This window comes from Leucopleurus acutus (assembly GCF_964270905.1).
Source record: "Leucopleurus acutus genome assembly, chromosome: 17".
In the NCBI taxonomy this organism is placed as follows: Eukaryota; Metazoa; Chordata; class Mammalia; order Artiodactyla; family Delphinidae; genus Leucopleurus; species Leucopleurus acutus.
The window spans coordinates 81,271,721-81,287,065 of NC_139159.1; the positions used below are offsets into that span (position 1 = coordinate 81,271,721).

Below are 15,345 nucleotides of genomic sequence, written 5' to 3' on the forward strand. Positions count from 1 at the left end.
AACTTTCAGGGGTGATGGGCGTGGCTAAACATTCGTCAAAACTCACTGAGCAGCACACTTACAATGCGTATTTCTTTGTATCTCAATACAAGAACACTTAAAAAAAAATGCAACGGAAGCTTTCTGGGGAGAAAAGGTCAGCAGGATCTGCTGAGAATCGGAGAGGGTTGATTCGTTTTAAAATAAAGGACAAAACAGAATACCTGTTAACTCTTCTTGGGCATTTCTCTGGCTTGATATCCAATTCATAATGATAGATGTCAATTTTTGGAATGTCCATTTCAAAGAAGTTGGCCTGTAACTTGATCGTTCTCCCGGAGGTCCCGAAGTCGGGTCTGGGTGGAGGCTTGAAGGCATACCCTTGGACGGGTGGCGGTGGCGGTGGAGGAGGGGCGAGCACTGGAAACGGTAAAGAGAACCCTGTTACCCAGGGCCCACGCTGAGAGGAGGCTGGCGCCTGCCCCCGGCACGCTGCCCTCCCCACCCCGCTGGACCCCGCCATCCCAGGCCCGCCGGCACTGCCACCCCCTCCTTCCCACCCCCGAAACTGATGCCCCACCCCGCCCGGGCCACCTCATCGCAGAGCGCCCCAGTGCCAGGCTCAAGGTCCCCCAGAGCGCACCCCTCCTCGGCCACTCGGCCGCGACACTGCACCTCGCCCTCCTTGCTCAAAGGTTTCCCTCCCCGGTCCCCTCCTCGCTCACCGACCCTCTTCACTTCTTCTGACAGCCTCACAGTTCCAGCCCTGCACCCGCAGTTCAAAGTCCTTCCCCCAGGCCTGCGCCTCCACCGGTGAGGCTGTGGTCTACTCCACTGTCAAGACCCTTCGCACACATTCTTCACGGCCAGTTGCTCAACAGTGCTCATCGTTTTACCCGCTTTTCTAACTCCTCCTTTCCTATCCATCTCTCTCTGCCTCAGCTCGGGTTCCCATTTCATCCTAGTGGGGGCTCGGCTTCCAGGCCCCTCACCCACTTTCCACACATTCTGATCTCACCCTGGCCAGATACCTTCGTGGCCCCCCCCCCCCGACATTTAGGCACTCACGTCTTGGCCTTATCTTCTGCAGCTCTAAGAGCCCTCCCCACCAAGAACCAGCCTCACACTTCAGAGCCCTGCACATGCCAGCTCCTGCCCAAGAATCCCGAAGAATCCGTTCACTCCTGTAGCCCTCGCGTGTCCAGCTCACTTCATTGGCATTTCCAGGACGAGTCTGCCGCACCGTGCTGTCATCACACTTGGCTCTCTGCCTGGCTGGCTGGACCACGAGCAGCCTGAGGATCACGGTCTAAGCGAGCACCTGACGCACACGAGCCCAGAAACACTGGATCCAGCCTTGGGAAAGCCCAAGCTCGGACAGGCAAAGGAAGGTTGCCAAAGTCGCTCACAAAGTGTCCTCTGCCGCGGACCACCGAAGTCACGCAGGAAGGTGTGTGCAACATCAAGAGTCAAGAAGGTGGGCTTCCCTGGTGGCGCAGTGGTTGAGAGTCCGCCTGCCGATGCAGGGGACACGGGTTTGTGCCCCAGTCCGGGAGGATCCCACGTGCCGCGGAGCGGCTGGGCCCGTGAGCCATGGCCGCTGAGCCTGCGCGTCCGGAGCCTGTGCTCCGCAATGGGAGGGGCCACAGCAGTGAGAAGCCGGCGTAGCCTCCCAACACCAACACTCACACACAGACCTTGACACTGTGCCCCCGAGTACCACTTCCTACACCACAGTCCTTCTTCCAGGGACTTCCGACAGCTGTGCTTGCGTCAACATGGTAGTCAACTACCCCTGCCATCTCTCTCCTGGAAGCCAAGACTCAACACCCCCTTCTCTGCAACAGACCAACCTTTCCACAAAGGAGTCTCAGCAGTAAAGCCAATTCGTTACTTAAAAGTGCTTTACAATATACCTCTTTGGTTACCATGCTTGCCACGTACACTTCTGTTCCTTCTCTGCATGTGAGAGATTAAAGATGGGGCAGTGTGAATTGTTAGCAAATTAGACAAAGCCGAAGGGGTAAGACTCATATGGAATTAAAGGGACCCAGACCGTCATGACAGTGTCCCCCCTCCATGACTCTTAAATCCATTAACTTAATCCAGGAGTGCTTCCCCCCCACCCCCGACAGTTAAAAAAACAAAACCAAAACAAAACAAAAAAACACTTTGTCCCAACTCGAATTTTCAGTAACTCCATTAATAAAATTCAAAGTCGTTTTAGGAAAAGAACCAACGAAAAGAATTTCCGATTAACAGCACACCTTTAATTTTCGCTCAAATATCTTTGTTTCAAAAAAGTTCTCATTTTAAAAAAAATTCCATGTACTGCAATCCCTACTGACATTCACTGGAAACAGAAGTACTCTAGAAAGAATAATAGAAGCTGTTCTTACTGTATTTCTGACATAGTAAAACTCAGGGAGTCTTTGAATTACTTGTTTTATACTTTGGTTTCTTTCTATGAGAAAACAAACATGCTCTAAAGGTTATTAATCTCATTGAGCTAAACCATCTGGAGACCTTTGGGTCTCTCTCCACTAAGCTACTATGACTTCATAGATGACATATTCGCAGCCTTTCACAACAGCCCATCCCTTCAACAAACACGCCTGGGTGCCCCTTACGTGCTGGGTAGCGTGCCAGAGACCAGAGATACAAAAATAAACAGAGTTCTCAAGCAGCTCACACATCACCTCCCAGGAGTGTCTGAGTGCAGGACACCCAGTGGATTACCATGTTTACTTCTCCAGAGTCAGCTGGTCACACGGGGTCCTCGCACTGAGGGTCCTGACCACGCCAAGGAGGGGACACCACTTGCTCCCTTGCATCTGGGGACAGATGCAGACTCTCTGCACTCAGCACTGAGTGCCCACTGACACGAGGTCCCTGTTCTCAGGTGGACTCCCACCCGGCAAGAGGAATCTCGTGAATGTAGAGTCAAGGTTAGACCTTCGTGTCCCAGGAAATGTCCAGCCACAGAGCCACAGAAATCTGGCCCAGGAACCAGAGCGCGAGCCACACTGAAGGGAGTCCCAGCTACAAAGCGCTCTCACAGTTTTCTTTCTTGCAGTTATTTACAGTATCATGTAAGCTTCACGTGTACAGCACAGTGATTCAGTTTTATACATACATATATACATTATACACACACACATATTTATACACATGTATGTTCTTTTTCAGAATCTTTTCCCTTATAGGTGATTATATAATACTGAGTATAGTTCCCTGTGCTATACAGTAGGTCCCTTCTGGTTCACGTTTCCTAATTGCGCCTCACAGCTACGGAGCAAAGGGGTCGCCTGTGAACTGTGAAGCTGTCCAAGGCCCAGGGAGTAGCAACACAGCTGGCGTGCCCACTCCATCCCACTCCCCAGGCTGCCCCCGCCCCCCCCCCCACCAGCTGTCAGTCCCCAGCCTTACCTACCTCTCAGCAAGGCAGGGTCAGGCCTGGGGCCCACCCCTCAGGCTGAGCCTACACCTCCTATACCCCCAACACCCACCACTTGGACACAATAAGCCGCGGGAAAGAAGGAGAACAGTTCACCAGTTTGCGTCACTAACCTGTATTAATAAAAGCAATGGGGAAAATGCAATGGTAAATTATTTATAAAATATATAATCTCATAAGATATTTCTTCCTTGCTTCTAGATTTTAATAATGAAACTACCGACAGTTCATGGGGAGCGTATGGAATATAGAGTCACAAGTTAAGGCCCTCTAAGCAGAGGGAACAGGGTGAGGACCTGTGTGGCTTTTTTTTTCTTTTAATATAGAGTTATTGATTGATTGATTTAGGTTGCATTGGGTCTTACTTGCTGCGCGTGGGCTTTCTCTAGTTGCGGCAAGCGGGCTTCTCATTGCAGTGGCTTCTCTTGTTGCAGAGCACGGGCTCTAGGCATGCGGGCTTCAGTAGTTGTGGCGCATGGGTTCCAGAGTGCAGGCTCGGTAGTTGTGGCGCACGGGCTTAGTTGCTCCGCGGCATGTGGGATCTTCCCGGACCAGGGCTTGAACCCGTGTCCCCTGCATTGGCAGGCGGATTCTTAACCACTGCGCCACCAGGGAAGCCCAGGACCTGTGTTTCATACCTTTGGGAAGGAAACTCTCCCACCAGGCCTCAGTCCTGAGACACCTTGGATCTGTTTTTCTGACGCGTAGGGAGTCCCAAGTGTAAACTGCCGAAACAAGCAGGAAGATCCACACACAAAGCTCCGGAGAGGAAGCAGTGGAGCAGTGGAAGCGCAGAGCTCCACCCGTGCTGGGGAAGGGACGGGACAGGAGGGGAGAGGGAGGAGGTGTCAGCTCTTGGCCCCGAGGCTAAAAGGAGGGACGAACGGGCACACGCGTGCGCATGTGACACAGGGGAACCGAAAATCCAGCCCACATCACCTAGAGTTGAGCTCTCCAGGGGCTCCCCTCACACGGCCCGCGGCCCCTTGCACTGCAGCAGGAATGGGGGCTGCCACGCACAGGTGCACCGGACGGGCAGGGAGTCGGAGGGAAAGGGTGAGGAGGGGACGTGGGGGGAGCCCAGAGCACAAGCTCCCTGCTCGGCCTTCTCACCCTGGGCTCCCAGGAGCGGGTGCCACCAACACCTACAAGCAAATGGAAGCCCGAGGCCCAGCCCAAGACGAGGCAGCGTCTGGGGAGGAGTTCACGGAGCTGGCGTTAAGCCAACTGGCTGTGGCACCGGCCGCCTGCTCAGCGGGGACCCAGCCCCAAGTGCCTACCCACCTTCAGGTGCCACCTCATCTCCCCCGCTCCTGCCATGCTGGCAGGTCGAGCGAGCGCCCCCCAGCTTCCGAGCTCTCTCACATCTCCTCCCCTCTTCACGGAGAAATTCAGGTCTGACCTTCCTGTGAGAACGGCCGGCAGCCCCACCGCCTCGCTGCTCCCAACCCCAGGCAGCCCGCACAGCACATTTCCCATCCAGCGACTCATCCAACAGTTTTGTTTGGAATGGATTTCCCGCGGTTAGGCTTGCCTCTGCACGGGGCAAAACCCTTGGGATCGGGAAGGCAAACGCTTCTTTCTCATCCAGCGACACTGGCTGTCACGGCGGGCAAGGACTCGTCCACAGCAACTACCAGCACAGCCCCAGCGCTTCAGTGACTCGGCCACCAGCCCCCGTTCCTGACCAGAGTGCTGCGGGCAGGAGTCCCCGAGCCTGAGAACCCAGCACAGCGTCAGGGACAAAGCAGGCACGGGGGTTTGCCGAGTTGCTGCCGAGGTGTGTTTAAAATTTCCATCGTTAGAGCCACAGCTCAATCAGTGAAAGGGAAACATGTAGTGAATGAGTAATCGACTTCCTGTATGAGTAACCGGCTCATAGAAACCAGAAAGCTTTCAAGAGATTCCACGGGAGGCGAGCCTGTCATTGCACTGGGCGTCCTGCAGAAACCCACGCCCAAGGTCTGGACTGTCGCTGGCCTGTCAGAGGAAGAGGAAGGTCCCAGAGCAGGGCTGTGGGACACCTGCCCTCACCATCTCTTGGCAGCCCCTCGCCAGCGCTGCTCGCCCGTCCCAGCGCCGCCCCCCCCCCAACCGAGCGAGGGATGGAGACACACGGACGCAAACCCACACACTCACCCCTCCTCTCTCCCACCCGCAACTGGGGACGCAGGTCACACACCCGAGGAGCCAAGGAGATCCCCTGAGACCGCTGCCTACATGCACCAGCACGGGCAGGGCCCCAAGACACGAGGCGACCTCACGGCAGCTAAGACCCCCTCCAAGAGAAGGAAGTTTGGCCTCCTTCCGAATGTGCCAGGTACCCAAGAGCTCGCGGCGGGGCCATTCTTCACCGACTAGATCATGGGGCCCTCCCTAAAGCAGCACCTGTGGGTAACTTCCACTCAAGGAAGCCGTCTTGTTTCCTTACCCATGATGGTGGACGCGGGCGACTGGGTGAATCTTTCCTATACTGCAGTCTTCTCTCTGATTATCACCCTTATTACAGAAGACGCAGAAAAATACAAAGAAAATTTAAATCATCTGTTATGCCAGAAGTTGACTAACAGGCAAAGCTGGGACTCAGACACAGGTCCTGTTGTCATCAGAGCATGTGAGGTTTGCCACCAAAGCGGAGCTGCCTCAAGTCCTTCTGAGAGAGTAGACAAGGTTTAAATCAAACAAGGGACTTCCCTGGTGGTCCAGTGGTTAAGAATCCACTTTCCAATGCAGGGGACGCAGGTTCAATCCCTGGTTGGGGAACTAAGATCCCACATGCCACGGAGCAGCTAAGCCCATGCGCTCTAGGGCCCACTCCCCTCAACTAGAGAGCCCACACGCTGCAACTACTGAGCCCATGCACCACAGCTAGAGAGAAGCCCGCGCACTGCGACAAAGAGCCTGCGCGCCACAACTAAGACCCCACGCAGCCAAATAAATAAATAAATATATATTTTAAAATACACTCAGGGGACTTCCCTCGTGGTGCAGTGGTTAAGAACCCACCTGCCAATGCAGCAGACACGGGTTCCAGCCCTGGTCCGGGAAGATCCCCACATGCCGCAGAGCAACTATGCCCGTGCGCCACAACTACTGAGCCCGCGTGCCACAACTACTGAGCCTGTGCACTCCGGAGCCCGTGCGCCACAACTAGAGAGAAGCCCGTGCGCCGCAACTAGAGAAGCTGCGCGCTACAACGAAAGATCCCACGTGCCGCAACTAAGACCCGACGCAGCCAAATAAATAAATATTTAAAAACAAACAAAATTAATAAGAGAGATGCACTAACAGTGCATAATAATCTAGCCTCACCAAGTTCACTCAATTAGCATTTCAGAGCATAATCATAGCTGCCACTTACTGAGGTCTGTGTACCAGACAAGCAGAAAACACAGGGCTGTCTTGTCACGTGGCAGCGGTCACAGACGCCACAATGTACGTTTAAAACCTGAAGCTACTTCAAAATCATGATGTTCATTAGACCTGCTGCTGGACCTTGTTATTAAAGGTGGTAAAGGACCCATTTGTTACTCTGTCACCCTTTTGGTTTGGTATTTTGATAACTATTTCAATACAACCAGTTTTCTTTGTCATCCTATGTATTTTGTTCTTTGCTTTAAAAAACATTATTCTGGAAAGGGATCCATCCACAAGCGTCACCAGACTGACAAAGAGGCTCATGACTGCACACTTTTGGGAACCACCTGCTCTAGGGGCACAGGGTGGCCTCATCTCTAAGCAGAGAGGAGAGTGTTTCGGCTGCTGATAACGTCACAAAACCTCCGTGGTCTCTGTGGCGGTGTGGAGGGTGGGCAGGTCTGACGTCCCTCCACCAGGAACAGCCCTGCAGACAGCACCACGCCCTGCAGGCCCACAGGGGCTCTGTCTCCATGGCTGCCCTGAGATCACCCATCCCTGACGTGATGTGAGCTCACGATTTACCGGTTGCCATGACAACAGGCTCTCCAGGCTTCTTCTGCTCATCACACGGGCCTGCCTACCACGCGGCTGAGTTGGGAATCAGAAATCAGACATCCTGATAAGGCCTGACAGCAGTGCCCCAGGGCCCACGGCTCTACCCGCGCTGGGCACCTAGGGCCATGGGAGCGGATCCTGGGAAGAAGCAAGGCAAAAACTCCCTGATGACCAGTGTGGAAATCAAGCTGTCCCAGGGTGAGCAAGGGGACAAGCATAGTTGTTCAGAGAAGCTCTTCATTCCAAATGCTGTTTTCTAAGTACTTAGGCACATGGAACTGAACTTTCAAAAAACTGCAAACCACATTAGGTCAGGCACCCGGATCTGGAATCCGCTTGGCCTCCGCCCCTGCCCCTTCACTCCAGCTTTCACGGCGCATCTGCTGTTACAAGCACAAACGCAAAGGTCTGGGTGCCAGCTTATACCATCAGGCCGAGAACAGCATTCCTGAGCACGGTCGACTTGAAATAAATCACAGAACCTGGAGGCTGGAGTCACCTTGGACAATCTTGGAGACCCAGAGGAGACAGCAACTCACCCCCACCTGCTCTAAGCCATCAACTGTGAGCCGGATCTGGGCAGGTCTGGGGGCCTGGTCTCGGGGAGGCCCAGGAAGCAGCACAAAGGTACCAAGCAGCAAGCACCAGGACTGCCCAGAAGGGGCCCAGGGCTGCCGGCCACGGCCCGGCCCGGCCCCGCCCCTTCCACCACATCTTACTACCCAGAGCGGCCGGCCCGGGCCCGCCCCTTCCACCACATCGCACTATGAGTTATCTGACGTTCAAAAACAAAAAGATCTGCGTGACTGTTCGCTCCTGGGTGACTGAAATGTTCCTTAAGAAAAGCCCAAATGACGTTCCTGTCTGCACTCACTGGCTGTTCCGTGCTGCTTGAACTTGGGCCACAGCCTTGCTGGGAGGCTGGAGGGTGGGGCACTCCTCCAGGAAGTGAGCCCAGCACACCAGCACCCACGTCTCAGTGGGGCTGGGATCAAAGATTTGCCACCCAGATACCAGGAGGCCATTGTAAAGCTCTTTCCAGAATCTCAAAGTAAGCGTCTGTATTCAAAGCCATGCATCCCCTGTTCTCCTTTTAGAATTCTGTTTTCATTATATTGGGTATCACAGCCAGAAACTATGAAGGCAAAAGAAAGTGATAAAAACAGCTCAGGGCTGTCCAGCCCTTCCACGCCACGCCTGGGGCCAAGCCGGTGTGGACATCAGCTCCCTGATGCTTCGCTGTGTGGAGGATGGGTGGCGTGTCAGGCTCCCCGGGCCAGGCCTGGGGCTGTGTGTCTCCTCATAGGCTAGGAGAGCTCGTCAGGCACAGACCAGAAAGCAGGTGCCGACAGACCAGCACTCTCCCGCTGAAACCAGGACACACGGTTACCACGGACCAAATCCACCTGCTGCCTACACAGGCAGGGCTCGCTTGTGGCCACCGAAACTGACTGAACTGCATTAAACAATCCCAGCAGCCTCTTTGCTGAAGTGAGTGGAAGCAGTGTCAGGACGAAGCACTGAGAATGCAGACAGGCACGCCTGCTGTCAGCTGGAGATCAAGTCAAACATGACCACAGCGTTAGACCCAGGCGACCGACAGCCAACTGTGAGCAGGGAAACAAACCAAACCCAGTTGAGTTCCCGGAGAAAGGGCCCGTCTGACCAGACACAAGGACCCAGGAACGCTCGCCCACACGCTCGTCGGCCCGAGTGCCCTGCCAGGTGGAGCTGGGATGGAACGCAGGCCGAGACACAGACGCCTCCGCCTGGCCCGGGCCTCGCTCCTGCCGCCCCGCGAGCTCAGAGTCAGCTCGGGGCAGGGAGGACCCAGGCCCGGTCACTGCAGGAGGACTTGCTCTCAGCAGCGTCTGGTGCCACCAGCGTTCCGACGGGATAGTCAACGTCAGCCCAGAGCGCAGGGGCTCTGGGGACACCCCACAGCACGAGGCTGACCATCAAGCCCGCTGACGCCCCCAGGCCTGCAGGTCCCAGCCCGGGCGTGAGCCCCCATCCCCCAAGCCCACAGCAGCCCAGAGGACTTTCTTCCTCCTCGTGCCCTCGGGCAGGCTTGCACAGCAACTCCTCTAGATGAAGAGGAAGGGCGGGCTGGGCGGAGCCCGGCGACACAGTGGCAGCCTCCCCAGACCGGGGAGGGGATAGGGACAGGCCCTGCAAGGAAGGCAGCCAGCCGTGGTCTGCAGACCTGTTCTCTGTAAATGTGTCACCCTCGCGCGGGCCACCGTTCCTGTAAGCCTTTCACGTCTTCCGCTCTCGGTGGAAATTCCCACCTGGTTCTTGGTAACATGCAAAGAGAGGGCCCCGAAGGTGGCCTGAACAGGGAGCTGTGACCCCAGGGGCAGATGCGCCCAGGTGAGAGCCGGCCCCAAAGGCCCCAAAACCCTGAAGATATTCAGCCTTCTCCCAGGGAGCATGCAGCTTGCACGGGAAGAGGCCACAAGCCAGACGGACCACTGAGGATTCATTACAAGACAAGCACCCAGCTACCCTCGTATCAGTGACTAATATTAGTCTCTATTTTTGTTGCAAATTCAAAGAACTTTGTCTACGATGGGGTTTTTTTGGTTGTTTTTTTTTTTTAAATAAATTTACTTATTTATTTATTTATTTTTGGCTGCGTTGGGTCTTTGTTGCTACGCGCGTGCTTTTTCTAGTTGCGGCGAGCGGGGGCTGCTCTTCGTTGCGGTGCGCGGGCTTCTCATTGCAGTGGCTTCTTTTGTTGCGGGGCATGGGTGCGGGGCATGGGTGCGGAGCACGGGCTTTAGGCACGCGGGCTTCAGTAATTGTGGCACGTGGGCTCAGTAGTTGTGGCGCACAGGCTTAGTTGCTCCACGGCATGTGGGATCTTCCCAGACCAGGGCTTGAACCCGTGTCCCCTGCATTGGCAGGTGGGTTCCTAGCTGCTGCGCCACCAGGGAAGTCCTACAATGGGTTTTTAAGTGGGCTTTTGTGGTTAACCTGAAACTCCCATCAGCATTAAAAACACAATCTTCTTTGAGGAACAGTCCCCAAAGCCACCCCTGTGATGTGTGAAAAGAAAACTTTTTTTTTTTTTTGCTTACGGTACGTGGGCCTCTCACTGCTGTGGCCTCTCCCATTGCGGAGCACAGGCTCCGGACGTGCAGGCTCAGCGGCCATGGCTCATGGGCCCAGCCGCTCCGCGGCATGTGGGATCTTCCCGGACCGGGACACGAACCTGTGTCCCCTGCAACGGCAGGCGGACTCTCAACCACTGCGCCACCAGGGAAGCCCCAGAAAACTTTTTTTCTCATAGAAAATGTTTTAATGAACTTTCCCTCTTAAGTTAAAAATGCCCCCTCTGATTCACCATCTGTCTTTACTCAACGATATCAGAAATACTATAATTAACACGAGGAAGGATTAAAGAAATACTTGTAAAATACAAATTACCTCCTACAGAAATGTCCCCCAAATGGCTGATATGACATTATTGTGGACTAGGGGTTCTTTGAAGCGTTTGTCAGAAAGTTTGGAAGCACTTTACAAAAAAGCCCCGTGAAAACAGGAAAGCTATCATACGTGCATTTCTCCCACACATTTCTCTGCAGCACTTACTAGTTCTGATTTTACAGTTATCTTGTGACTTTCTGATTAGTAACTGCCTTTCCCACCAACATAAGCATCACCAGGGCAGAGGTTAGGTCTGGTTTGGTGCAACTGTTTAATGAATGACTGAACAAACGAGTGCACAGATGAAAAAAGAATAGCTCAGTGTCACACCCACTGTCGGGAGAAATGCCTTTACTGATTTATAACTCAATGCCAAGTGTTTTGTGGCAAAAACATGAGGCATTCACGCGAGGACTACCATTCCGCCTTTGGTGAGCAGCCTTGCCCCCTTCCAACTCAAGAGGTCGGCACTGACCAAGCACCTGCTACGCTCCGGGCACGAGATTTCAGGTGCCTCCTCGTCGTTCTCACGTCCACCCTCTCGGACACTGTCTTCACTCCACAGGTGAGGAACCAGGGCGGCAGAGAGGGCACCATGCCCGCCGACCGTAGTGCCGACGCCAAAGCAATCCCCGCTGAGCCCTCCGCCAAAGCAATCCCTCGACTCCTCCAGCCTCCCTTACGGAAGAGTTCACATGACATCTCTCATACTTCAGGAAAGTCTTTTTTCTCCAAAGAACCCAGATCCTTTTCATCACCCCAAACATTCAGGAATCTAACCTATCATCCCTCTAAAGCAGCTGGGAAAGTTCAGAAAACCCAGTTTAGTGCCCTTTTACATTAACTACTTCATCCTAGGTACCTGGAACACCTCTCAGTACCTACAGAAAATGGGTGATTTCTCTTTGTAATACGTATATTATTATTCTGAGCTCCCATAATAATTCAGGAAGCAACAGCCACCACTAGTGCACCAGGCACGTACACTGTGTATCACGTGTATCATCTCGTCTAGTCCTCACCCTGGGTAAGGCAAACAGGATCCCGCTTTACAGACGGGAAACCGAGGTGACCAGAAGGTGAGTGACAGGCAAAGCCGGGACTCGGACACAGGTCTTGCTGCCCTCACGGCACGAGAGCTTTGCTAGCAAGCCGAACTGCACAGCGCTCGGTGCCCTCCCCGAGATCCGCATGGCCAGCCCCACGCCGAGCACCTCCACACACCGGCTCCGACTCCACTCACTGGGCATCACCTGAGTACCCTCGACTCCCCTGTTCTCGGGGTGCCCACCTTCAGAAGGGGGCGGGCAGAAACATCAGAGAGAGGCCGGAAGCAGGCCGCTATGACAGGTCAGGGTGGGCGAAGGTGGCATGTCCATGAGTGGGACAGGAGGACAAGAACAGCTTTCTGAATATTAAAAAATTAAGGAGAGCTTCCTTACATTTTATTAAAAATAAATTCCAGGGCTTCCCTGGTGGCGCAGTGGTTAAGAACCTGCCTGCCAACGCAGGGGACACGGGTTCGAGCCCTGGTCCAGGAAGATCCCACATGCCGCGGAGCAATTGAGCCCGCGCACCACAACTACTGAGCCTGCGCTCTAGAGCCCGCGAGCCACAACTACTGAAGCCCGCGCGCCTAGAGCCCGCGCTCCACAGCAAGAGAAGCCACCGCAACGAGAAGCCCATGCACCGCAACCAAGAGTAACCTCAGCTCACCGCAACTAGAGAAAGCCCACGCGCAGCAACAGAGACCCAGCGCAGCCAGAAATAAATAAACAAATACATTTATTAAAAAAAAATTCCAAATGGATACAAACCGTAAATAAACATTTTTAAGTGAAACAAAAACATCCAAAGAAATATATTAAAATTGAATAACTTTTATAATTATGGGGTGGGAGCCAAAAGTAGAGGCCATAAGAGGCAAGCCTGAGTACATGAGATCTTTTAAGACTTCTCTAAGCACTGGATAAACTCAGAAAATTTTGACATAATAAACTCACAAACCTAAAAATATAAACCTGGATACAGAGTTTAAATTTCTGAGGATTAAAAACTCCAACTGGAAAATGGGCAACATCTATGAATGGAGAGTGTGCGTAGGAAACCCCAGTAGCCAACAAACGTAGAAAATACATCCAGCCTTTACACAAAGAAATCCCCACCCCCCCCAAAAAAAACCGTAAGTAATTTTTTGCCCATCTGGTATTTATAAGAGCTTGGGGGAAAATATCACTCTTATCCAAACTAGGTGGTTTTGAAGGTATGTTTCAGAAATCTTTTAAAATCATGTTCCTTTTGATCTAGTAACTCAACGTCCAGGTGTTTATCCTAAAATACCCAGGTACCTATACCTAAGGGCATTTATTGTAGTATATCATAATAAAAGACTGACAATGACAAAAACGTCCATCAGTAGAGAGCTGGTTAAATAAACCATTACAGTAATTTCCTGACACAACAAACACACCTACAATTGTTACATGGAAGGATGTCCAAGTGGGAGAAAGTTCCAAAACAGCGTTTGATGCAATCACATTTGTCCTCTATTTACACACGTGCGCGTACACACGCACACACACGCTTGGTGTATGAATGGGAGAACTCAAGGAAGGATTAGAAAAATATTAACAGTGAATATTCCCAAATGGTCATGCTATGATTGGTCCTCTTTCCGCCGCTGTAGTTTTCAAGTGGGCATATGATAGCTAGTATTGGAAAAATAATAATAAGGCTAATTTGTTAAAAACCTACAAGATATAGGCATAGTCATTACCCCCATTTAATAGATAACCACACTGATTTTAAAACTTGCCTAATTCAGGATTTGTGGCAGGCCTGTTAAGACTTCCGTCTGCATTTTACAGATGAACAGAGTGAGATGAGAAGGTCAAGCCCCTCGCCCATGGCAGGCAGCAGGCACCCAGCTCCACCTCCTGGAAGACAGGGCAGCCTCCGCCTCCCTCTGCAGCCAGGAGGGCTGGAAGGACCCTAGGTGCCGGGCAGTGCCTGGGGACCCGCCAAAGGGCACCCCGCTGCCAGGGCAGGGTGTAAACCTAGGTGTCCTCGCCCCAAGCTCACCACGCGCTTCTGCACTGTTGCCTGCACACGTGTTATATGAAACACAAGACTAAAGCCACAGTTTGGGTTTTACAGCCCAGATAAGGGGAACCCATACTGGAACTGCACACGAGAAAAAAAGCAGCTCAGACGCTGTTTCTGCCCATTTCGGAATGTGGCCCTCGGCACACGGGGCGGGCCTGCTCCCACCCAGAGCTCTGACTCAGGCTGGGGTCCCCCTTCTCCCTCCACACACACTGAATCGTCTTCTGAGGTGGCAAGAAACCACCGCCTTGTACGTGCAAGCACTAGGGGAGCCTGACGCCGGAGGGCCCACTCTGGGGGAGCGAGTCTGCACTGATGCTGGGCGAGGTCCCCGCGAGAAGCCCACGACTCACTGGGGCAGTGACGCCAAGCGGCAGGGGGCCACCCGTGGACATATGGACGGCATTTCTTTCTTTTTTTTTTTAATGGAAAAGAAAACCCAATACAGAGGGCGCGCCTCACCTATTCAGGGCAGGTACTACTCCGTTAACTACTTGAGCGCCATCTGCACACAAGCAGGTGAGCAGCAGAGGAGAGGGGCTGGCGGCCTCGCCCCACCCCCACCCCCACAACAGCTTTTCAGGCGGTAAAGGCTTGGCCGCTAACGGGCTTCCGAGCCAGGACCTTCTCCCTGGGAACTACCTGCTGACTTCAAGCCTTAAGTTGAATTTCGGTAACGGACTAAGGGTAAGTTAGCATCCACATAGCTCCAGCTAATGCAAACCCGCTAAAACCTGACCTATCAGTATTACCTGTGAGGCCTGATGAAGTTTTAGAGAAAGAGAATCAGGAAGAAGAAAAACGACATCAAGAATGAGAAACAACCATTTCAGTTCGGTCCCACAGGGCTGCTGAGGGAAGTCTTAGCCTTTCGCCTGCCTTGAAAAGAGTAAATGTCTATTTCTATCAGCTGGGCTGCTGCTGACACGCTGACACACACACACACACACACACACACACACACACCCCGTGTCACTCAGAATCAAGGTGCCATGTCATCTGCCCGTCTGGGGAACTGGCAGGTGACCCTGGAGGCCCAGGCTGCAGGGCGTCCGTCCACCACTGAGTGAATTATTCTACGTGGCCCAGCACAAGACGACGAGGGGAGGAAGAAGGAACAAGATGGGGCAGCACGGACCGGCCCAGGTGTCCACAACGCAGCTCAGCCCCCAATGCGGCAACACCAGCGGGGACGAATTCCAGGCTTTCCACATCTGACCCTTATGGGAACAGAGCGCCCGTCCCTGCCTGAAGGATGACTTCGGGGGGTGATGGCCAGATGTTTTGAAGCCACTGCACGGAAAGAACTATCTTGGACCAAGCAAGGCAGCAGGACTCAACCACTCAGAAGTGTGGGTTGGTCCCCAGAGGTGTGACATTCCAAAGCAGCTCCTTCT

General features: G+C 53.4%; 1 protein-coding gene across 1 annotated transcript in view; it reads right to left on the bottom strand.

Moving 5' to 3' along the window:
• Positions 1-15,345, bottom strand: part of AGO2 (argonaute RISC catalytic component 2) — a 97,382-nt gene that overhangs the window by 47,158 nt on the left and 34,879 nt on the right. The window contains exon 2 of the mRNA XM_082858499.1: positions 204-399. Coding sequence (XP_082714625.1) covers positions 204-399 — 196 coding nt within the window. The remainder of the gene's footprint in view (positions 1-203; positions 400-15,345) is intronic.